Source organism: Anabrus simplex, chromosome 13, assembly GCF_040414725.1.
Source record: "Anabrus simplex isolate iqAnaSimp1 chromosome 13, ASM4041472v1, whole genome shotgun sequence".
NCBI lineage: Eukaryota > Metazoa > Arthropoda > Insecta > Orthoptera > Tettigoniidae > Anabrus > Anabrus simplex.
In genome coordinates this window covers 53,361,451-53,388,063 of record NC_090277.1, presented here as the reverse complement: position 1 = coordinate 53,388,063, position 26,613 = coordinate 53,361,451, and the positions used below count along the sequence as shown (strand labels likewise).

At 38.8% G+C, this 26,613-nt stretch overlaps 1 protein-coding gene across 1 annotated transcript; it reads left to right on the top strand.

The window, feature by feature from the left end:
• Nucleotides 1-1,009: 1,009 nt before the first annotated feature.
• Nucleotides 1,010-23,304, top strand: LOC136884662 (uncharacterized). The gene is made up of 3 exons (XM_067156905.2): nt 1,010-1,164; nt 18,490-18,915; nt 22,342-23,304. Exons 1-3 carry the CDS (start codon nt 1,012-1,014, stop codon nt 23,011-23,013), a joined length of 1,251 nt encoding a protein of 416 aa, XP_067013006.2. The 5' UTR covers nt 1,010-1,011; the 3' UTR covers nt 23,014-23,304.
• The last annotated feature ends 3,309 nt before the right edge of the window (nt 23,305-26,613 follow it).

Genomic DNA, 26,613 nt, shown 5'->3' with positions numbered 1-26,613 from the left:
CATGTGCATAGAACCAATGATTCAACACAGAAAAATCTTGCCGGTAAAAATATCAAGTTGAAAAATGATATTCCTTGAGTGATTTGCTCTTAACCGAGCTCGATAGCTGCAGTCGCTTAAGTGCGACCAGTATCCAGTATTCGGGAGATAGTAGGTTCGAACCCCACTGTCGGCAGCCCTGAAAATGGTTTTCCGTGGTTTCCCATTTTCACACCAGGCAAATGCTAGGGCTGTACCTTAATTAAGGCCACGGCCGCTTCCTTCCCACTCCTAGCCCTTTCCTGTCTCATCGTCGCCGTAATACCTATCTGTGTCGGTGCGACGTAAAACAACTAGCAACAAAAAAAAAAGATTTGCTCTTAAAGACTGAACACCCTAGTCATAGCACGACGATCGAATGTTTTAATTTGATAATAAATTCGTTTTATTCGTATCTAGATGGCAGAACTTCGTGCTGTCGCCGTTGCTCTGCGTGTTAAGTGAGGAGAGTTTCCACTATTATCATATTAAGCTATTTGGCTTAAGTCAAACTCTGCTTTGACTCACATTAGCGCTCGTAGTGCTAGAAAAAGGCAAACTGCTAATCTAATCTACCTGATAACGATGATTAAGAAAATGACTGTAATTTTTAGGAATAAATAAAGAATGTATCCTCATAATTTATTATACTTTATTTGCGTAAAATTCGTAGCTCTTATCCCTAGGAAGTTTTCAACACTGAATTGGTTGCCTGGAGGGCTAGAACTGTGGATTTTTCTCAAAAAATAGTAATAGTGGACATGTGTGCTTTCGCAAATAACCGATTCAATTATTTGGCAATCAGGTACTGCACTGGGGAAGGAATATTCGAGGCTCTTTTGTGTGATGAGAGAAAGACTTCCTCCTTAAAACCGTCACTACTTAGCAAGTTTCCTGTCAACACGTCTAAGTCATGTGACCTGATAGGCACTATCAACGAGCTATAAAGTCCACTGACTTCCGTGTCTTTTCGCCACACAAACAGAGGCTAAGATGAGGGCAGTGTGCTGTATGTTGATAGTTCTTATAGTAGCTTCAGCTGTAAGTTTAGATGCAGACCTCTGCAGCTGGTGCAACTGCACTAGAGACGGTGAGAGCGGACCTATCACAGTTGTCGGTTGCGAGTGCAAGCGTGAAGAACATAAGGTGAGTCTTTCCTTATAGTTTTCTCTTTATAATTTCCTGTCTGCTCTTTCCTATTCCCGGAGGTGGTTATTTTCTTACAAACCACAGCTTAGTCCTCAACTGGTACCATATAATTTTATTATTTATAACAACCAACAGCTAGGGTGAGCAGATGCATATATATCCCCTAGCAACCCCATATATCTTCTAACTTCTCTGGTTCTGACAATGTAGCTTGTGGTAATTTTTGTATCCTACTTCATACATTTTGCATTTTATGTTCGTAATGTTTGTGTTGTTTCCTGTTGAAAGGTATAGATGTCAGCACAATGTAAAAGTCAAAACTCAGTATAGTGCCGGGCGTATCATGTATGATACATCACAAAAATAACCATAGAATTCCCCTCTAAAATAACTCCAAAAATACGGTTTTTAAAAGTATGTCATATTTCCTCCCTTAAGATCAAACTAAACAGAAAAAAACAACGTTAATATCTAAATCTCCCCACCAAGAACCCCAAAGGCATAGCTAAAATGTTCTCCCATAAAAATACCATTTTTGCAGATTTATCATATTTTGTTCCTTAGAAGTACAGTAAACATTAAATGTCTAAATTTGAGCATGGACCTTTAGAGGATATATAATATAAAAAGAAGACAAAAGTATTTTTTTTAGAAGGAGAATACAAACATCCTCCATTGAGACTCTGAATTTAGACATATATTCTAATTTTCACATACATAAATAAAATTTATACATTTCCATACCGTACAGTAAATTCTTACAAAATTTAAACAATGAGACTAATTTAGACGCTTTGCTGGTTCTTTTCTGAAGATTCAGTTGCCTTCGGGAGTTTTGGCGTGTCTAACCTACACTCACGTGAATTACTTTCGATTGCACTAGCAGTTACCCGCTGCTTCGCTCGCGCAGATTTCGTAATTGGATAAAAGTGATCGTTCCTCGGTCGTATACTAATGCATTATCTGAAAATCCCTAAATTATAAAAACTCAAATAAAAATTGAGTTTCATTTACCCCAGAAACTCTTTGTAAATCACATTTGTAGTATTGGGACTAAGATGAACATTCGACATAGAACTGTACATGTGAGAACCAGTTTTCACTCAAGTCGAAAAAAAACATGTCTCTTTAATTTCAAGGAGGTTCCAAATACCTGTTTCCACATCTATAACATCTTCAGTTTTTGAGATAAGTATCCCCATAAAAAGAATTAAACCACTTTATCAGTCCTTCCCTCACCTAAGTGGCTTTTCCGAAAACAAAAAATCCATGTTTCTTTATTTTAAAGGAGATTCCAAATACCAATTTTTCTCGTCTGTAACATCTTCAGTTTTTTAAATATAAGTATCCTCATAAAAATGATTCAACTCTTTTATCACTTCTTTTCATCCCCGTTAAGTGCCTTTTCCGAAAACAAAACAATACATGCCCCTGTATTTTTAAAGGATTTTCCAAATAACAATTTTGTTACTTTCATAGATCTGTCTCTGTCTTATCCTTGGCTTTGACAATATGAAAGTGACTGAGGTATGAGCGATGCTAGTAATGCCATTCCTTATGCAGCCAGTCCCTGCTATGAATGGTGTGAAACCATTGCTCATAGGGTCGGTTGGTGCATGCATTTCAGTGGGCTTGGCAGACTGATATGTAATAGCAACTTCTGGCTCAGTGAGGAAAGCAACGGGAAACTACCTCATTCCTCATTTCCCTAGTACGCCTCTTCAGTGATGCCTAGGCCATCTATGACAGCTGATGGCAGAGCTGTTAAGGATCCAACCAGTCTTCGGGCTGATGACTCAACATACATACACAGATATATTCAATTAAACAATTCACCCACCCCCCGCCCACTTTTCACACCCTTAGCGATGGAGTAGCAAAAAAATCTCCCCTTAGTGAGCACATACAGTCTGGCATAAAAGTATCCCCAAAATTTCATTTCTTTATGTCCAGAAGTTTTGGCTCGGCGATGATGAATCCGTCAGTCAGGACATGTTATTTTATTGAAACAGTAAGGGGATTTTCACAGATTCTACTTCGAAAAGGCTCCTGTAATCAGTCCATTGTGCTGAGATCAATGAACATAGTCTTTCTACATTTGAATTGTGGCTTGGTATAGAAAAAAGTATTCTGTAAGTTTTAATGTTGCCCATTTCTGACTACAAGGCAAATTTGAAAATTTCAGACTTGTTACTACTCTCAGTCAGGAGAGCACTACGTGTAGGGGGCATGTCCTTTTCCCCTGGGCTTCCATAGAAACTGTAATGGTTTATGGTAAAAAAATAATGAATGAATGAATTGTTTGATATTGCAGAGCTATCAAGAGATTCCACATCATGAATTGAAAGAAATACTTTGCTTGCAAATACAGGATAATTTTTCAACATCACAATAATCAATATTACTCTTCAACATCATCCTTTAAAACAGGCTTCCCTCAAATTCCGGTTATCTCCTGTCGTTTGGCGCGCCGTCAGCGGTCACACATTATCACAGCAGTGTTCTGACGGGGCATCCCGTAGAGAGAAGCACGCAGTAGTAAACAGCGTCTGTTATCACTACAGCCCGGATTTCCATGCAAATGCATGGTTCCTAAATAAGCTGGTTACACTTCTGAAACTTTGTGAATATTCGTTTCATGACTAATAAATTCCAAACAACTGTAACTTACTTTTTCCGTGTTTGCATGTTTTGCCCTTTTAGGAAAACATTCATGGATAATGCTTATTTTGAGAATTGTGTTTATTAATAGCGAATAATTGGATATTTTTATATTGGGTCCGACTCATTGGCTGAATAGCCAGCGTTGAGGCCTTCGGTTCAGAGGGTCCCGGGTTCGATTCCTGGCCGGGTCGGGGATTTTAATCGCCTCTGATTAATTCTTCTAGCCCGGGGACTGGGCGTTTGTGTTTGTCCCAACACTCTCTTCTTCATATTCAGAGAACACACTACACTACCAACCACCACAGAAACACCTAATAGTGATTATATTCCCTCCATATAGGGTTGGCGTAAGGAAGGGAATCCGGCCGTAAAACAGGGCCAAATCCTCATGCGCGACACAGTTCGCAGCCGCAACCCCACAGGTGTTGGGAAAAGTGGTAAAAAAGAAGAAGGAGAATTGGTCATTTATATTGCATTATATGATTTTTCTTCTTACTTTGACGCAAATATTATATTAACTTGCATGACAATGCCTTTTTTGAACATGGTTTGCAGAATTTGGGACCGTACGTCCACTTTATTTGTCTATTATTGAGAGAGAAAGAAAATGTATTCCTGGTATACTACTTGACATCCAAAGTTAGATGCATAGGGGTCCTATAATCCAGTTAGCCAAGCACTTTCTTACTTTTTGCTTGAGAAAACATTGAAATAAGCGGGAAGACCCCGCATCGACCGCTGTAATCCTAAGAAAAAATACCGGGTGAGTTGGCCGTGCGGTTAGGGCCGCGCAGCTGTGAGCTTGCATCCGGGAGATAGTGGGTTCGAAGCCCACTGTCGGCAGCCCTGAAGATGGTTTTCCGTGGTTTCTCATTTTCACACCAGGAAAATGCTGGGGCTGAACCTTAATCAAGGCCACGGCCGCTTCCTTCCCACTCCTAGGCTTTTCCTGTCCCATCGTCGCCATAAGACCTATCTGTGTCGGTGCGACGTTAAGCAAATAGCAAAATAAGGTGTCCCAGTAAAAGCTGAACCCTAAATTTTGCATTAGTAAACGACGGCTATTTGTTTTTTTCGTCTACGTTAGACGAACAAATCAAAACTTGAATCACACTTCTGTGTTACTGAGATAGCAGCTTAAAAACCTCGCTTTTGGGCTGAATCCTGTTTTCCTGGAATTTCGTGCCCCGAACTCCGAACTCTCACTGGTCACACATTTGAGGCCAAAATAATTGAGAAAAGAAGGGAGTTGGAAGGCAGCACGCTTACACGCTTCAAATTGTAATTTAGTGTGGCACTGTGCTGTGAAGTGTTAGTGTCACGCCGCCTGTTAGAAGTCTACGAAGAGACCTGGTGCCTAAATGGATTGAGGGAAAGGAATTTCTAAGTTAATTTTTGAAAAGAGATAATTTCAGATATACTACTTTCTAAATATCTTCATTTAAGTATGAACCTGTCACTTCTTGTGACGTAGAAAGATCATTTTCTGTGTTCAGGAATGTTCTGTCAGATAAACGAATGAACTTAAACGAAGAAAATATGGAGAAATTATACTAGAGTTGACTAAAGTTGGCGTCTGACAGGTAAGGTTGGAGGGAGGAGCACTACACGTGCCATTTCACGATGTTGCCACATTCCAGCATTCCTTTCTACATGCTCTTACCCCTCGCTTCCGGCTCACTTCTTCCCTCCTTCATTCTGACCGCTGTGATCTGGGCGGTGTCGTCCCATTTGCCATCACTCTTATACAAACAATCAGGTTCTTATCAGCGACAGTGACAGGTTTGGCAACTCCCAGCAAGACGAGCTGCCCTGAAGTTTTATCTCCATGGCAACCGCAGTCGCCCCACCCTCGTTTCCATGGCAACCACACAGCCACTCCCTTTATCCCGCCTCGGCAGGCAGTAAACGGACCTCCCTCTAAGAAATGTCAGACACCAACTCTTATTATTAGCAGTATGGTTGCAGTATAGTGTTTCAAAAGGAAATGAAAATATAACAATGTGGAACTGAATTTTGCTAGCGCATATTTTCTAGTTTATTATGCATGTTCCGTCACTTGATAGTGCATGAATGTATGTATATTTTGAGTTTTTATAGTGCATGGAAATCCTGGCTCTAGTTATCACAGTACAAGGCTTGAATAGAATAATCGCATGTACTTTATATCCATAATAACGTTTCTACCACTGCCTTCGTGATGTACAGGCCGTACTGTAGCTCCGATGACGTCACGCAAAGAGGCGAACTGTTTTCTGCGTCCGACCCGTGCAGTGCATGGACATGATACGTCTGTACCTTGAAATTATGAAATATTCAAAAAAAATGTTTAATTAATATAACAGGTGAGATCATTAACACGTATAATCGCAACATAACTCGTAAGTCAGGTCTCTGTAATTTTAGGAGAAGTAGGTTTGAAGTGTGACCTCCGCGCTCAAAGCTTGAGAGTTTTACTCGTCAATGTACCCAACAAATAATTATTATGCATTAATACAAATATGGCAACAACAATCGTACAATAATAATAATAATAGTATAAACAAAGGTGGACATGAAGAACGCACAAATTCCACCCGAAGACATTTTGAATCGAAATATATGTAGAAAGAAAATTGACAAGTGGGAAGTTACTCCAGAGAATGAAGTACAAAAAATAGCAGGTACCAAGTGGACGGAAGAACGGAAAAGGATCTTTAATCAACAGATGAAAGCATCCTGGATCCTCCGCAAACGAAATCATAATTATTCACGTATAATAATAATAATAATAATAATAATAATAATAATAATAATAATAATAATAATAATATAATTTAACTCCATAACTCTAGATAGCCATAAATACAGTAGCTTTATTGTTTGTGTGTTTGTTTTTGACACTTCTGGCGCTATCCTTCAGACACTTTCTCCCACACAAGCATTGCTATCGGTTTTTTTTTTTTTTTTTTTTTTTTTTTTTTGTAGGAATAGTCCATGTTTTCACAAATATTAATCCACTGACCAGCCAGATCTTTTAATTACTTCCCACATTCACGGAAATTGTCGAGAAATAATTTCTTAATTATTACTTAAGTATTAATTACTGATTTATTAAGTTGCATTGCTTCTAACATCTAAATGTTATCTACCGACAATAGGTTAAATTTTATATTTTAAACGTATGTATAAAAGTGCTAAAATCATTTATCAGATGGTTAGGTTTTATAAATTGCATTTAGTTTTGCCTTTACCATATGTAGGTTCAATTGGTTACTGTCCATTTTTATGCTTGCTCTGTATCAACAAGAAAGCGCCCTGCTGTAAATCTGTGTAACAAGAAAGTCAAAAGCAGAACTCATCACCAGCTCGAGAAAATGAATGAAACATACCCCATTATTCTTCGTCACAGGAGAGATCCTCACTTGGACTATGTGTAAGTAGGGCAGCATCCCGCTTCATGAATTTACCGAGCTCAAAACATTTTAAGCAAGCCTCGGATCTATGGGAGTAACGGAGAGTCCCACTCCAATTTTACTGGCGAGGGGTTCCTTGGAAACAACTTGGCGAACGAAATGGAATTCGTTGGGGAGCTATCAATATTAATGGGGCTTATGGAAGAAATAGGATGCATCTGATTTTAGGAGTAAATGCTAACCCCTACACCAAAGAGGCGCACATCTCCATCCCTTTAAAAATATTTTTTAGCTTCATCCCTTCAAAAATATATTTCCAGCCTTACCACAGCAAAATTTAAGGTAAGGTAAGACGGGTTGTTCTGCCCGAAGGCAGGTCCGAACCTCCGCAGAGGTGTTCCTGAGCCGGAGTTTACGTGCGGTAGGGTGGCCAGTTCCTTTCCGCTCCTCCATTCCCTTACCCCCCACGAACAGCGCGTGGCAACCCCTCCAACTCCTGACCACGCCCAATGTTGCTTAATTTCGGAGATCTCACGGGATCCGGTGTTTTAACACGGCTACGGCCGTTGGCGCAAAATTTAAAAGAAACAAAATACAAGCTCAGAAAAAGGAAAACCCAATGAAGTTCCAAAAAAGTGAATCCTTTTGCGACTACTGTATTTTTAACGAAATTTAGTAAAAGAAATCATACAATATTTTCTAAACATTTCTGTTCTTCTTTTGTACGTAATTCCTTTAAAAATTGTTTCCAATCACGCAACAGCAGAAATTTTAAAAATCGCAAACCTAGAAGTAAATAAAAAACTAAAAATACTAAATTGAACCTCCGAAAAAGTGGACCTCCTTATTTTTTTCCATAAATCTAGTTTTAAAAATCATGAAATATTTTCTTAAACATTTTTTCTTTATCGAATTTACGTTTCCAATCATGTTTCAGAAAAACTGTCCGCCTGCATGGCTAAATGGTTACCGTACTCGTCTTTGGTCAAGAGGTCCCGGGTTCGATTCCCAGCCGAGTCCGGGATTTTAACCTTTGATTGGTTAATTTCTATGGCTGGTCCCCATCCTCATAGACCCGCAGGTCGGCTGTACGGCGTCAACTCTAAATACCTGCCACCAAGTCTCTTTGGAAGCCACACATCACTAAAAAAGCAGCAAAATTTAACGCGTTGGGGGCCAATCTTCTTTCTTTTAAATTTCGCTTTGCGGGCCGACACTTACACTTTAGCCTCTGCAAGCAAACGTCCCTATCCGCCGGGGCACTCATCGTGTTAAATTAAAAATTTATAGAAAACACAAAAAATGCTAAAATGAACATCCAAGGAAACGGATCTTCCTATTTTACTCAAACATATACGAGGGAGTATCAAATATAAACGGGATTGTATTTTTTTATTTCAATTCATGTATTGAAAAACACAAGGCAATTAGGCAACAATTTATTTTCCCACATAGTTTCCTGCTTTGGAAATGCATTTGTCCCAGCGTATGGGCCGCATTTTGATGCCCTCATCATAAAAAGAACAGGGTCGTGTCACCAGCAAGTTGCGCACAAAGTCTTCCACACTCTCGTTATCTTCAAATCGTTGCCCTCCAAGAGCTTCTTTAAGCAGGGTGATAAGTCCGGGCTGTAAGGAGGATGATCAAGTGTAGTCCCGTACATTTCCTGTAGCTTGGAGACAGAGCTGCAGTATGGGGCCGCGCATTGTCGTGGAGGAGGAAGACCTGTCGAATCGGTTGGTCTCGTCTTTTGCGGCGATATGCAACCTTCGCCTTGTTCAACAGCTCGCAGTAGTAAGCAGCATTGATTTTTGCGTCGCTCTCGCCCGTCGATCGTCGTCAATGATGTATTCAACCGCACGAATGTTTTCGTCTGTAATGCTGGTCCGAGGACGGTGATCGTGTTGCTGAATTTCTACACGTCTCCTCCTTCCTTGAACGTTTATGCCAGGCAAACACACGCGTCCTTGACAATATTTGATCACCGAACTGAGCAGTCAATTTCTGGTAAATTCCGCCGCTGGAACTCCTTTACGAGCAAGAAATTTTATAATTAGGCGTTGCGCAGTGGAGAGTTGCGCCTGTTGATCCGACATCGTGAGCATTACTAACGAAACGACGGGGAATATCTGACAGCACGCTCTCCCCACTCCTAACGGTCCCGCCTAAGCATAGCAGAAGCGCGGGGCCAGTCCTACCAACTGCTGATGTTCAGGAACAAAAATCTCGTTTATATTTGATCAATCTTCGCAGATGCATTGAACCTGGTGGTTAATTCCTATGGGGAAAATAATATTTCTCGTAACAGGTCATTTCAATGATGTGATTCCACTGAAGAGTTGTATGTAATTTAATCTTTATTCTATCGGAATTATTGAAGATGTCTTATATGAAACTTCCATCGTACATATTGCAGCTTATTTTGCTAGTACGCCTGTTTTTTTCATTTCCGAGTGTCCTTATGCGTCCACGAACCTAGGTGGAATCCTTGATGCGTTATTGATCTTATGTGAGCAACTCTTGGGTTTATATTTATCATTTATTGAGTTCTGCCTGTGAATCACTTCTTACGATATTCGACTTGATATTTGAGCGCTGTCTTTTGGCGGAGGCTACGTGAACTAATAAACAGCCAATCACAGGCAGCCGATCAATCCGATAGAGCGCGTTAGACTCTAGTTCCGGTTACCAGTGTCGTCGATCTGTTCTTTACTATAACCACGTGCTATCAGCTGTGGGTTGTATTGTGTTCAATTCTTTTCACTTGTGTCGTTATCTTTATACCACTGTAGGGCTGACTTCATGACCTAAAGTTCAGCTTGGAAAACTGAACAGAATGAAGAGAGCTTGTACTGTGCCGAAAACATTTCAGTGTCGTTCTCATATATCTGGTGGGAATATCAGCCCGTTCGTATGGTCATTTGGAACGCCTGCAAGTTATGCATATCCACTTAACGCCGAGGACGGAAACGTTGCCGGCTTAACCCCTAGCCATTTCAGTGCAAGGACACCTTGTTATTGCTGCTGTAGAGCGGGTTGTAGCCTACCCAGGCGCAATATTCCTGCTGTGCGGATTACAGTACAAAAGGACTTACAATTCCCCACCAGATACAATGAAGGCACATCCGACCAGGTCATGCTGATCATTACCAAGAATGCGAGAGCCATCTGCTTAGATTATGACGTCGTGAGAACATGAACAGGTAATGCTGATAATCTCTTAAATATATCAGGATGTCCAGATTGAAGAGCATTACACTTTTCCTCCGTAGCGAAAATTGACATTGATCTGTTTTTCTTAAGTAATGCCAGCTCTGCTTTACCAATTGCAGTTAAAAATAACGGTTCAGTACTTGCAAAAACAATCAACAAGTGGAATCAGAGATAAGGTTTTTTGCGGATGATGCTATTCTGTATAGAGCAATAAATAAGTTAGAAGATTGTGAGCAACTGCAAAATGACCTCGATAATGTTGTGAGATGGACAGTAGGCAAAGGTATGATGATGAGTGGGGTTAAAAGTCAGGTTGTGAATTTCATAAATAGGAGAAGTCTTCTCAGTTTTAATTACTGCGTTGTTGGAGTGGAAGTTCCTTCTGAGAATCGTTCTATGTACCTAGGTCTAAATATAAGGAAAAATCTTCATTGGGGTAATCACAAAAATACGATTGTAAATAAAGGGTAAAGATTTCTGCACATGTTTTGAGGGTATTTAGGAGAGGTAGTAAGGATGTAAAGGACAGGGCATATAAGTCTCCGGTAAGACACCAACTAGGATATGGTTCCAGTGTATGGGACCCTTACCAGGATTACCTGATTCAAGAACTGGACAAAAATCCAAAGAAAAGCAGCTCAATTTGTTCTGGGTAATTTCCGACAAAAGAGTAGCGTTACAAAAATGTTGCAAAGTTTGGGCTGGGAAAACCTGGGAGCAAGGAGACGAGCTGCTCGACTAAGTGGTATGTTCCGAGCTATCAGTGGAGGGATGGCGTGGAATGACATTAGCAGGCGAATAAGTTTGAGTGGTGTCTTTAAAAGTAGGATAGATCACAATATGAAGACAAGTTTGAATTCAAGAGGACAAATTGGGGCAAATATTTGTATATGTGAAGGGGAGTTAGAGACTGGAATAACTTTCCGAGGGAGATGTTCAATAAATTTCCATTTTCTTTTCAATAATTTAAGAAAAGGCTAGGGAAACAAGAGATAGGGAATCTGCCACCAGGGCGACTGCCTTAAATGCAGATCACCCCATGGCTAAATGGTTAGCGTGCTGGCCTTTAGACACAGGGGTCCCGGGTTCGATTCCCAGCAGGGTCGGGAATTTTAACCGTTAATTGGTTCATTTCGCTCGCACAGGGGCTGGGTTTTACGTGTCGTCTTCAACATCATTTCATCCTCATCACGACGCGCAGGTCGCCTACGGGAGTCAAATCCAAAGACCTGCATTTGGCGAGCCGAATTTGTCCTCGGACATTCCCGGCACTAAAAGCTATACGCTATTTCATTTTAGTATTGATTGATTGATTGATTGATTGATTGATTGATTGATTGATTGATTGATTGATTGATTGATTGATTGATTGATTGATTGATTGATTGATTGATTGATTGATTGATTGATTGATTGATTGATTGATTGATTGATTGATTGATTGATTGATTGATTGATTGATTGATTGATTGATTGATTGATTGATTGATTGATTGATTGATTGATTGATTGATTGATTGATCCTTATCTTTATAGTGTGTTTTTGAAATCAATTAAATATTTATAGTGCTATTGTGTTCGTTTTAATGTGTATCTATGTCAAGACTGGCGTTTTAGTGTAAAATTTAATATTGTATAACACCTTGTTAGTTACTGAACTACAAAATGTCGCAACCCGTTCAGAGCGCCGCTAAACGACAACGAGGGCGACAAAGAATTCATTCATCTCGAAAAAAAGCCAAGCGTAATGGGGAGGCATGGCTTAGTTATTCGTGGTCAAGCTCGCGATATGGTGTGCGCCTTACAGGAATATTTTGAGGCTCAAAGAGAAAATGAAGGCCCACTGAAGGACGTTAACAAATTTGTAGAAAGAACAGCAGCAGCGTTAAAGATATCTCAAGCTGCAGTAACTAGGCCCCTATGAAAGGGCCCGACCGATATATTAGAAAAAACTCTTATAGGTATTTATCTCATCCTCATCCGGATTTGAACCCAGAATATTGAGCAGGGCGGTCAAAGTGACATTCTACCGCTGAAATATACCTAAAAACTAAATCAGTCTTCCGGAGATAGACTGATAAAAGCCTATGGGTGAGAGGAATGAGCAGTATGTCTTACGATATTAGAGCTGATAACATTACTGCTGAGTCACCTTGGAATAAGAGCAACGCTAATCTAATAGACAAGATAAAGATTGTAATTTTTAGGAATAAGTAGAGAATGTATTCTCATACTTTATTATATTGCAATTGCTGACAATCCTTATCTCTTATTCCAGTTCTTTCCTCATATCATTTATATACAATATACATACGAAAATGTAAAGGTCCCATGAATGTGCCTTGAGGAACTCCCCTCTTAATCATTACAGGATCAGATAATGCTTCACCTACTCTAATTCTGTGGAGTTATATTTTCCGGAAATTTAGCCATCCATTCAACCATTCTTTTGTCTAGTCCAAAGTCCTAATTTTCGATAGCAATTTTTATGATCTGCCGTAGCAAAAAATAATTTATATACACTCTATTTGGTGTCCTGAATCTAAAACATCATCAAAGACTGGCTGAACTGAGTTGACGATCGCAATGCACGATCAAGTCACCCTGTACAGCGCAGGACTGCACAGGATTATCAAACGGTTTCTCCTCTTTTTTTTATCCAGCGACCTGTACAGTACATTACAATTTCCCATTTCTCTACCACACAAGGCCTGCACAATATTTTCTCCTGGGATTTCCGGAACGTTTGTGGTCGGGTGGGTCCCATTTGGCAAATAGTGGTTTTGTTAATGAGGATATTGGTTTCTATCTGAACCCCTATGGTATTATTATAGTTGTTAACTGCAAGGTCATATTTCCTCCAACTGCTGAAGTCATCGATTCTGGTACTTCCCGTAAACACATCCGCTTCCTTCCATAATCTTATATTTCCTGTTTACAAGACCACACCACTCGATGAAGTCACCCTGATTAGTTCTGAAACTAAACTTGTATTTCTCCTACAGCATCGCCAGGAGATACAGTACAATCGCGATAATAAAGAAGAAAAAAAAAGTAATCAAAATTAATGGTGAACATATTCATTGTAATAGTTTTGTTGATGACAGAAGACAGAGAACAGGAAGTGAATAGGAATGCTCGACTGAAAGTAAATGCAAAAAAAAAAAGACAATGGTCATGGTCAGTAGCGGCAGTCCCCCCCCCCCGCCCCCCGCCTCCTCCACTTAGGGTAAGGTGGGGCTATTTGAATCACTTCAGACTTAAGTGAACGTAAATGCATGTAAAAACAAATTTTTCTGTGATAGCAAAATACAGTCTAGCACTCTGTAGTTTCAGGTAGCAAACGATGCAACAATTAACGCAAAAGATCATTTTAATTACTGACAAAAATATAAAATACACACCTATTGCAAAAGCTCACTTGTAAAATATTGTGGGGTAAATAGGATCACAGGTGGGGCTTCTTGGATCACCCAGTCCCCAGCACTTAAGATGCGTAAAACTAGTAACATAAGCATTAAGTAAGATAAGTGTCTTCATATAGCAGTTTTCTTAACATTCCCAGATCACTAAACACATCTTCCGGAAGTAAATTGTTTTCGTCCAACTGCTCCCACTCAAACCTCATGGTACCAAGTTTCACACTTCTCACAACATATCTAGTCGCCTTTCTGGAACGATTCTGGGTCCAAGTACAGCATCAAGAAGAACCCACACCTTGAATTTTCTTCTCCAGCTGATGATTCTTGGATGATTAGGCCTATACCTAGACCTCCTACTGTTACCCGCTGACTTATGTTTGCTGCTAGCAGCAGATTGTTCTTTCGAAAACTGCAGCTTTCTCTTTACCTGTGCTTTGTCTACATGTTCAGGATTTGTCAGGTGACAGGCTGAGCGCTGTACTGTTTACCTTCTTTTTCAAGACATTTTTGTTCGGTGGCGTTAAAATAACGGATAAGGTTCCTGAAATAGGCCTAGGTAGTGGCTTAGGCCTAATACTACCTTAACAGCTTTCTCTTTGTGAGGGATGCAGTACATAAGAAGGGCGTGCAACGGAAGCATTTACATTTCTAGATGTACTAGCATCACCAATAGGAGATACGGAGCACAAATACCCCATTGAAAAATACTGATCCAAATAGCCCACAAAAATTGATCCAAATAGCCCCATCTGCAACATTCTATTAAAATGTTAACAGTTCTTACTGTTACCAGGAGAATGCGCTAGTTGTCACGGCGGGTGGCAAGCTAGGCCTCCCTCAAACGCCTACAAACAAAGCGGTAACTGATTCTCAATCAATCACTACTGGTCTGCATTTAGGGCAGTCGCCCAGGTAGCAGATTCTCTATCTGTTGCATTCCTAGCCTCAATAGTTTAAGCACAATATCTTAAATATTACATCAAGATAAATTACCAAAAACTGCCTCTTACATCAGCTTATTTAAGCTAATATTGTTGGAATATGATGATAGATATCTCGGTATAGTTAACTCGTGCTTGAAGTCAAAACTCAGTGCACACAATCCTGGCTCACGATGGCTTCTGACATGCACTTCCTAAGTGCTCAGTGGATAAAATGCTTATTTTGATGCAAATAACCCGATGATTCAAATAACCCCATCCTACCCTATTGGAGAAAACAATGCATTTTTACTCCATTTTAGCCAGCTGAAACAAGGAATAACAGGAATTATTAAAAACAAGCAATTATTATAAGCCCTGTTGTCTACCAGCTAATTCTTTCCTTAATTTTCATTAATAATTAACACAATTATTAGCGATAAGACGCACAAAGTGTCGTTCGTCGCGACTAATCAATTTGTATTGCGCCACAGCAAGTAGTGGAGACATAAAGGTCATGGACACTCGTCAGTCTGGACATCTGGACTGTTCAAAGGAAGACTTCTACAAGAATGAGGGTTTCAAAAGACTGCTTTACCGTTTTGCCACAGCCGACTTGATGCGTTGCTCTGGCTAGCAGGAACGCAGCGAGGGATCCAGTCGGCCGTGGTTAAGCTGTAGTGGTACGTTCATTCGTCACCAGGTGGCTCTCTGTATGCCGGAACAGCGCTTCAAGCGGGAGATGACGACGCCATTAAGTTCCAATTGAGTGTTCAATCACACCGTGTGTGCGTGAGAAGTAACATAGCGGATATCAGACGAATCAGGGACGAATATGGTAGAATAAATAAATAGAAACTAATAAATTAAAATAAAATGCAACGAAAGACGCCACTACCGCAGTACAACATCCTCCGAAAATGCCTTATATCTGATTCCAGTTGTTTACTCATATCATTTATATACAGTATACATAAGAAAACACAAAGGTCCCATAAATGTGCCTTGAGGAACTCCCCTCTTAATCATTACAAGATCAGATAATGCTTCACCTACTCTAATTTTGTGGAGTTCTACTTTCTGGACATTTAGCCACCCATTCAACCATTCTTTTGTCTAGTCCAAAGTCTTCATTTTCGACAGAAGTTCCCCAGATCAATTCCTATAGAGTCCATTTGATGTCCTGGATCTAAAACATCATCAAAGAGTGGCTTCAGCAGAACTGAGTTGACGATGGCTATACGCGGTCAAGTCGCTCTGTACAGCGCAGGACTTTGAAAGCATCAGTGTTAACATTAGATTCCTGCTATTTCATTGAGGCTGAAAATACGGTTCACTGAAATCGAAACGAGGATATCAATGGTGAAACAAGCTTTGGAGAACAAAAGAAAAGAAATCTGCTCATAACTTCACACGTCAGTTTAGAGACGAAGTTTACTAAAAATTTTTTTGGGAGTGTGATGATCAAAAGCCCGGATTTTCATGCCGTAACAGGTTAGATTGCAAACTAAATTTGGTTAATAGGAAGTGTCGGCCACCCGCTCTTCCATAATGTAGCAAGAGTAACATAAATTATAGGAATTCTTTTGCGCCGTACTCCTAATGTTTATGCAAACCCCATAGCATAATCGTTGTGAAGGTAGACTATACTTGCTGCTCGCTTCAGAAACTTTGCATTCTAACCTATTAATGCATAAAAATCCGGGCTCTAGTGATGACTCGACTTATGATTTCGAGGCAGTAATAGGATACAATGCAAACTTACTGAAACGAGTAACAAATATACACAACTGCAAAACGGTTATGCTAAGAGGTTTACATAAATATTAGGGGTACGGCCCATCAGAAACCCTTGAATTTATGTTACTCTCACAACATTGTGGAAGAACGAGCAAGCCCACACTTCCTAATAACCAAATTAGTTCGCATTCTAACCTGTTACTATCTAAAAATTCGGCGTCTTAGTGACAACTTACGGATGTGATATATGGATCTTAAGAAAACTAGAACAAACAAGAGCTGAAGCAGCTGAAACGTGGTTTGGACACAGAAATAAGATGGACGAAGGGAACGAGCAATAAACAAATTATAATTGAAACTGCTCTCAGATATAAGAATTGGGAAGCAAAGAAAACCAAGAGAGCCCACAAGACTCTTCTACTTCAGACACGCAGGGAAGAAGTGAGGCGTACAGCATTATGTGACCATGGAACGAACTACACAGGACCGACGACAAGGAAATGATGATTATCTTATTCTGTATAGAGCAATAAATAAGTTACAAGAATGTGAGCAACTGAAAAATGATCTCCATAATGTTGTGAGATGGACAGAAGGCAATGTATGATGATAAACGGGCTTAAAAGTCAGATTGTGAGTTTCACTATTAGGAAAAGTCCTCAAAGTTTTAATTATTGAGCTGATGGGGGTGAAAGTTCCTTATGTGAATCATTGTAAGTACCTAGATGTTAATATTAGGGAAGATCTTCATTGGAATAATCACATAAGTGGAATTGTAAATAAAGGGTACAGATCTCTGCGCATCGTTATGGGGGTATTTAGGGGTTGTAATAAGGATGTAAAAGAGAGGGAAAATAAGTCCCAGGTAAAACCCCAACTAGAGTATGGTTCCAGTGTATGCAACCCTCACCAGGATTACTTGATTCAATAACTGGAAAAAAAATTCCAAAGGAAAGCAGCTCGATTTGTTCTGGAAGATTTCCGACAAAAAAAGTAGCGTTACAAAAAAGTTGCAAAGCTTGGGATGGGAGGACTTGGGAGAAAGCAGACGAGCTGCTCGACTAAATGGTATATTCCGAGCTGTCAGTAGAGAGATGGCGCGGAATGACATTAGTAGACGGATAAGTTTGAGTGGTGTCTTTAAAAGTAGGAAAGATCACAATATGAAGATAAAGTTGGAATTTAAGGGGACAAATTGTGGCAAATATTCGTTTATAGGAAGGAAAGATAGGGATTGGAATAATTTACCGAGGGAGATGTTCAATAAACTACCAGTTTCTTTGTAAGAAATGGCTAAGAAAACAACAGATAGGGAATCTGCCACCTGGGTGACTGCCCTAAATGCAGATCAATATTGATTGATTGATTGATTGATTGATTGATTGATTGATTGATTGATTGATTGATTGATTGATTGATTGATTGATTGATTGATTGATTGATTGATTGATTGATTGATTGATTGATTGATTGATTGATTGATTGATTGATTGATTGATTGATTGATTGATTGATTGATTGATTGATTGATTGATTGATTGATTGATTGATTGATTGATTGATTGATTGATTGATTGATTGATTGATTGATTGATTGATTGATTGATTGATTGATTGATTGATTGATTGATTGATTGATTTATTTATTTATTTATTTATTTATTTATTTATTTATTTATTTATTTATTTATTTATTTATTTATTTATTTATTTATTGTAGGCGTCACCTGCTATATGATACACAAGCAATTGAATTACTAGCAAGTATACAGTGTTCTCTACCGCTTACAATAGGATTACACACACCCAGCCACTTAACGTGCCTAATTCCACAAGATCCCAAACATTGCTGAAGTATATAGAAGCATCGGCACCATTTCATGTTCCACCTGTACTCAGAGTTAGTAATAATTTTGTCGTAAATTTTAATTATATAAGAATATTTACCGTGTTTTCCTCTGTTTTCAGTCCCTGGTTTTGGAACAGGCGAACATGAAGAATCTTACGGATGTGCAGAATATATCGTTGATATCATGTTCTCCCGTCGAGCTGAAACCTAAAGCCTTTTCAGAACTACACAAATTGAACACTCTAATTATAGATGCCGCAGAAGAAGTTGCAATAGCTACTGAAGTGTTCAACACGCTGTCATACTTGGTGATACGTGATGTGAGGAACCTTACACTCAAGGAGAAATCGTTGCAGAATGTTACGGCGCTCAGCACCATCTATCTCAAGAAAACCGGTATCGCCATGTTGCCACAAGGTGTCATCCACAATCTCTCAGAACTAGCGAAGCTGAAGCTTGAAATGGTAACAATTGGAGAAGTCCAGAGTGGAGCCATTCAGCTATCCATGAACAAGGCACTTTCCGTCTTGATTGAACATTCTGAGGTAAGTTTTGATACTGGAGATCTATGCTGTAACACGTAAGAATTCAAACTTACTGAAGCGAGTAACGTAACAAGTATAGTCCAATCTGCACAACGGTTATACTATGAGGCTTGCATAAACATTAGGGGTTCCACCCTACAATGTATGTTACTCTCGCTACAAAACTGAACAACGGGCTAGTCGACATTTCCTAATAACCAAATTAGTTTGCATTCTAACATATTATTGGATAAAATCGGGGGTTTAGAATGATAACATTTGAGAAGCAAAATATTTATATTATATATACCGGATGCCCATAATTAAAGTTATGGTATTCAGCGCGGTACATCACGGGCTGTAATGATCGTAGAAGTTTGAAATTTGTTAGATATGCTAACGAAGCCATGTACTCGCGAATTAGGCCACAAAATATATTAGTTCTAAGTTGTTCCACAGTAACGAAGCGATGGGAATGTGCAATAATTTTAACTACTTTATCACTACGATAGTGCAAGAGCACTCTGAAGAGACGCTCATTCACAAGCGCATCCATCAATTGTGTCCCATCCAACAATGGTCTGGTGGGGCAGCACGTAAGGGATCCAGAAATATTTTCTGCAAACTTAAAATGTTATTACATTGTAAAATTCTTGGCATTGGATGTGCAGCATTTATAGTGTACAATACAGTTAACACTTTCAACACTATGCCCTTACGAGATAGGGGCACACTGCTTTCCCGGTTGTGGACGGCACCTGTATACCATACGGGCGTGATTTTCGCGCTTGTTCACAGGCAGCTGGACGTATCGCACACCGTTCCCGTCCCTTGCTTGGAGGTAGTAGTTTATCTAGTGTCCACTAGAGTGCAACAGTTATTGGGAATTAGTTTCTCCTTGCCGCGACCTCTCCCGAAGCACTCGACGTGTCGGATGCTGAGCGCGCGAAATCTGTTGCGCTGTCAACTGTGTTACTGTACAAACATGTCCTTACGCCGGCTCGATGATAGTGATATCATAGATCTTTTATAGGGAGTATCGGTATCAGAAATACATTACAGTGATGAATACTATGCTTATAAAACAGATAAAATATCAAGTGATGGTTCGGGCAAGAGTTTTATTTGTTACGATCACTTTCGACTGCACGTTTTTAAGCTGCATTATTTTACTCTGGAAACAAACGATAGAAATACTTCACCTCACCAGAAATTTGGACTTAGTTTTCCGGTTAGTTGAAGAGACGCGGGCTGAATATTGACTGTACTGCGAAAAAAGTAGATGGTGATGCAAGGTTCGACTGTGCATAATCAAACGTTTTCAGGGATATTATACCAAAAAAAACCTCTTTCTAACTAGGTAAATTGTGTATTTCAAGTGTAATTGCATTTATTTGTAGCTTAAGTGGTCACCTTAAATGATTCATTTTTATTGTTTGAGCAGGTTTATTGGTAAAACATGAGTGTAAAAGTTTTCTCGTACTTTTTTATGTCTTTATATGGTTAGTATAATTAAAATACTTTAGATATGTACTTCCTGATTAACATCTTCGTTTTGGATGGCTGACACCTTCATATGATACAAAAATCAGGCATGTACTATGTTTCGCTATTGTGTTATAATGTTATAAAGTTCAGGGAAAGGACCCAGTTCACTGCCACGACCAATGTCAAAATATAGTAGTGCTGAAAGTGTTAAGACTGCTTCTAATTGTTTACCTATCAATGCAGAACTGGTTATTCACAAAATATACCACCATTTTCACACATACACTATTAGAATAGAATCACTAAACGATTTCTGCAGTTTTGCTGAGAATGAGTACAGGAAAATTGTTAGGTAATTGTAACACCAGGTGGTTAGATTTGATGCTAGCACTTGGAAGAGTTCTTGCAATTTTTTTAAGGACTGAGATCATATTTTCTTACTCAGGAAAATGTCCAATGATAATGAGACATTTTCTGGAAAACCAATTGGCGAAAATTGCTCTTCTCTTTCGTGCACAACCAAGCTACAACTTTCCACCAGGCAGTTCTGCAGGTAGAAGGTGAGTTAACAATAGGTGTTGAAGTGGCCACGACACTTTAATGTTAAAAGTAAATATGAATGAGAAAAAGGAGAACTATGTTATCCCACATGTAGTAAAATATACTTTACAAGATGAGGGTGAGATGAAAGTTGAGGATTTCCAAAAAGTTGCAAATAGTTTCTATGATCCATGTATTCAGCACTTAAAAGTCTAGACTGACAGATTTGAAGGTATATAAGGAAGACTGGATCTTGCTTAACAATGTCCTAAAATGGAATGATGTTGAAATACGTACACCTACGATTCAAAATGTATCTGGTGAATCAAATGTTGATGATAATGTCCTTTTCAGTGAATTTGTTTATGTTAAGCAATTTGCTACTGCAGATAAAAATCACTCAGTGAAATAATGATGGAAAAGAAGTCCATCTGCGTCGGGTAGAAATGTTTCGGTATTTTTGTTCTCAAAAAACTATCGTTCAGTAATTTTTAAGGTTGCAGAATTTGGGTTATCATTGCCAGGTACTAATGCAACTGTACAGAGAGTTTTTAGAAGCATCAACAAAATATGGACATCAGAAAGACCACAATTAAAAGTTGGAACGCTGAAAGCATTGTTGCTTTCCAAAGTCAATCTAAAATACAGTTGTTTTAAGTTTTCAATTACTTGAAGCGAAATGAGAAACTTCTGAAGAAATTCCATTCTTCAGAAAAATATGTCCTGTAGGCTAACTATATAACATGGTGTAAAATGTATGTTAATTTTATACTTAACAGTAATGCTATAGATGTTGTGTATACAGTAGGCGCACTGTAAAAATAATTCTGCCTTATGTTTACGATATATAAATAAATATGCTTATAGTTTTCCTATTTGCTTTAACTTAAAGGCCAAAAAATAATTTTGAAAATTCGGTTGATAACTGTGCCGTTTTCATCTTGAAAATATATGGTCATATTAAGTTAACCTACCACTAATAATAATTTCCAGTGCGTCGTAACCTGACCTCACATACACGGTAGTTTCTGGTGTGTCTTAACCTACCACTATCAGTAATTTCTTGTGTGTCCTAACCTAACCTGACATAGATAGTAATTTCTGGTGTGTCCTAACCTAACCTACCACTAACAGTAATTTCCGATGCAACCTTACCTAACCTGATATAGATAGTAATTTACGGTGCGTCCTAACCTAACTTGACATAGACAGTAGTTTCCGGTGTGTCCTAACCTACCACTAACAGTAATTTTCGGAGCGTCCTAAACTAACCTGACACAGGTAGTAGTTTTCGGTGTGTCCTAACCTAATTGGTGGATCTTAAAATTTAAGACGTATGACATACAAATTGGGCCTTCAAACATGAAGGTTTCATTTCCTGTAATCTGAAGTGTGTGTGATATTTTTCTTATTTTTCAGATTGGACACATTCAAGAGGCTGGCATTGTTTGCCCAACTATAAAGGAGTTCATTCTCGAGAACAGCACGGTGAAATCAGCTGCTAAAAATAGCATCAGTATTGTAGCAGATGAAACTGTCATAAAGGCTACCACCCTGGAGAAAAAGGTCACACCTGACTCTTTCAACATAACATCCAAAACTGTCTCGGTGATCGGAAATACATTCGAGCATTTTCCAACAGGTTTGCTTCCTGACAGTGGCGTGGCGGTCTCCTTCTTTGATAACAATGTCTTGGATCCCGATTGGGATATTATACTGCCGACAGCCTTGGGAGTAACGAACTCTTCCAACAATAGATTCTCTTGCAGTTGTTCAAGTAAAGAAAAGCTGATTTTCAAGAAGGATTCAGTGCAATTGCAGAGTTGGTTGGGTAAAAATTACTGTCTTGCAGATTGTGGTCTCCCCTTAAAGAGACTGCGAGAGCAATGTCAAAATGTTTCCGACAAGGATAATGAGATTTGTAAGAAAATCGATGATAGAAAAACAGCCGTAAATATAACCACAAGAACTCTTCCCACCGACAAATCTCCTACCTCAGCACCACCCACGACATCCCCAGACAGTGGATGTGAAACTATACTTACATCCTCTCTGTTGTTGATTGCTTCTCTGATTTTCACAATCTTATAAGGAATGATCATTCTAAGTAAAGGTACGGTACTGTTTGAACAGTGATTTCGACATGGGGACATTCCATAAATTCAACAACAGCTGGCGACTCGACTTGAAGCTCAGAACATTGAATGTAACTCCTCAAGTCGTAGAACGTTTTCGATTCAAAAGTGAAATTATGAATTGAATAGAACAAGTGTAAAAGAGGAATAATTACGGAAGTATGCATAAGGATGTCTAGTAGATGTGAGATGTAAGGGACGTACAACAACTCCTTTGCCATGCAGTAAATAATTTTATTTCATACTATCACGAAATTGCCTTCATTCCGTACTCAAAAGATTGTTCTTGACCGTAGTGTAATTACTTTGCGCACTGCTGTAATACAAATCGTCTCTGGTTGGTTTAACTCCACTTCAGAGTAACGGAAACACGGATAGTCAGAGAGATCATGAATTAAGGAACACCAAACTTAACCTTGTTGCATTGTTTCTCCGCCTGATTGCAGCACTGCGGTTCCGTACTCATCAAGGTCCATATACACAGGTCAGGACACGAATGGTACGGTACGGTACTTATTGAGCCGCTATTTTGGGACTAAATCTGGGCGTTCCTTACAGCATTTCCATGCTGCATATAGGCGAGTTTCGGATTTAGAAAATGGATCTAAGAACACAAATGCTGTTAAAATTAGTTTCTTACCTTTGATTACATGTAATTAATAGCTTTCCTATAAACTGCGAATTGTGAAATAATATTAAGACTAGGGGATCCGTGCGAGAAATCTCGCACATTCATAAAGAATGTGGTGGAGTAGACCCCTGGTGAACTACTGGTGAACAAAGGAATACACAAATCAGTCTTACCACTTAATGAATTTTTTTTAAACATTTATGGTATCCACTTGAACGGAAGCAGATGCAAGTGTATTATTCTACTGACGAATGTTCTGGAAGTAATTTTTGGTTTTACTATCATTATTTTCTTAACTGATAACTACAGCATATTACAATGACATAAAACAGGCGTGCCAGCGGCCAAAATATGAAGTGGACAGCAATGATGCCGCGTATTTTCCTACAGCAACTGTATTTGCAAATCGCACACTTCGTACAATTTTTCAAAACTAATTTCTTAAATAAATGATCGATATTTATGAAATGAGCGTGAAATTCTTCACTGCTAATGTTTATTATCTTTCTTTTGAATGTTCATTTGTCACGATCGGTTACTTGTGAGGCCGCAAAAGGGATCTATACCACTGAAATAATATATATGATATATATTTTGTCATCCATAAGAACTCGGTTTTCATATATAGGTATTGTGAACAGTTGCAATGGGATTAAAAACAGACTAAATGAAAAAATTATCATAATACATTTTTTCAGCCAGTAGGCCTAATTTATGCACCTAAACACGAACAAAGTAATACAATGATCAAAAAAGTGTGAACGGTTAAAATTCAATACTTGTAGGTTAACACCTAACACAACATTATTACAATAATTATTATAGCCAGCAATTTAAACTGCATCCTTACAAACAGGAATACATGCATATAGGCCTTCGTAGCGTAACGGCTAGTGTTATTAGCTGCCGTCCTCGGGGCACGGGATCGATTCCCGGTACTGCCGGAAATTTAAGGAGGGCTGGTATGTGGTCGAAATGATACATGCTGCTTACAAGCATTGCAGGTGTGCATGAAAAGAGAGCCAAACCACCTACGGAATGAAGATACGAGCTTACTATTATAATAGAATGATATACATTTTATTACGATTCACTTAACGTCGCATCGACACAAATAGGTGTTATGGCAATATGGCAACGAGGGGATAGGAAAAGGCTATGACTGGAAAGGAAGCGATCGTGGTATTAATTAAGGTACAGCCCTAGTTTTCTTGATGTGAAAATGGGAAACCACGGAAAACAATCCTTAGGGCTCCCGAATGCAAACTGATAGCTACATGTCCCAAGCCCCGCAACCACTTGTTCGGTGATATACAGTATATTTTATATAATAATAATAATAATAATAATAATAATAATAATAATAATAATAATAATAATAATAATAATAATAATAATAATAATTTTGGATTGGCCAAGGTTATGAAAATTTTACATGATTATTATTATTATCAAGAAAAACAGTGTCCAAAGGTACAGAATCTCAGAGGTCATAGATATGTATGAGTTTAACAAATTGTTAAAATAATAACAATAAATTATCATTGCAATATATTGACAAACAATTTTTATATACAAGCATTGAAGGCAGCCCTCTTTCCTTCGGGGCCTTCCTGACACACGAGAAAGATTTCAGAGAATTACGAATGTAGAAGAGTGTAGAGATGGAATTCCATTTTAGCAGCTTCCTTCCATCTGCTCTCTTTACTTCAAATTTATATTCCTCAAAATGAAGCTGCAGGAAAAGAGTATAATCAATATATTGTCAGAAAAAAGTTTGAAAGAAGCTTTTTACAAAAGCAAATATAATAAACTAACCTCGCGCAGCTGCGAATGTTCTGTGGGCTGCCACTTATCACGCCAGCAATTCTTTGCCATTTCGCACTCCTAATTCTTTTATTTTGGGAATCTAAATAATGTAGTCCCTTTTCATGGGTGACGTTTAAAATTTGGAGCGACACAATAACCCATGACAACTTAATCTCACTGCACTGGAGATCTTTAGTCCCAAAATGGCCGCTGCCGCAAAGAATTCTGGGAGCGTGACCAGACCTATGTATTCATCTACACCAAAATGGCATCTATGCATTTCCAGCGTAAGTAATCTGCCGCCATCACAATACTGAGAAATGTATAGGTTAATTCACTTCCAACAGATAAATACCGCATATATCACAAAAATCGTATTACCTTCATAAATCCAGGACCAGAGGACGGTGTTTACGACTCTGGTACCTTAGTGGACTGTTCGTTGCTTCAAATAACATTACTTGTTACGTTTTGTTATAACATAACCTCATGTGTACTCCTCTTGTATGTCATAGGAAGACACGAACGACAACACAAAACTCAATGCATGGATCACACATAGACGATTTACGTCGTGACGAATCAAAATTGTTTATAATAAAATTTATTTAATTTTAAAATAAGTAAATTCATCACAGTATGAAATAAAATATTGTACACTAAAGCCACTAAAGTGATAAGTTTACGTTACTCGTGGCAGTTGTGTAAATAACTAATATCAATACAACAGTTAACTCCAGTAAAAGTGACATTCTGATGCAGCAGTTACTGGCTTTGCCACTTAGAAAGACGGCGTCTTATCAGGAAAATGTGTCTGTTAACGTCAGGTGTAAGAAATTACCAGCATTCTAAAGAAGAAGGAGATATTCTCACTACCTCAAGACTTTCACACTGCAAACACACGAAGTAGATGATGTTGAGGATCAATAGTCCTGGTAACGTTCTTCTAAGTGCCATAGAGAACACTTATTACAAACTAAAGACAAATTCCTGTCACTGTTACACATGTAACGAGGACAAAAAGTAACAGGTTACCAAGTAACGACAACAGAATAACGTACTAGTGAAAACAGTAACAGGGAAGTGGGAACTGACACTAGTAGCAGTTTACAGAAA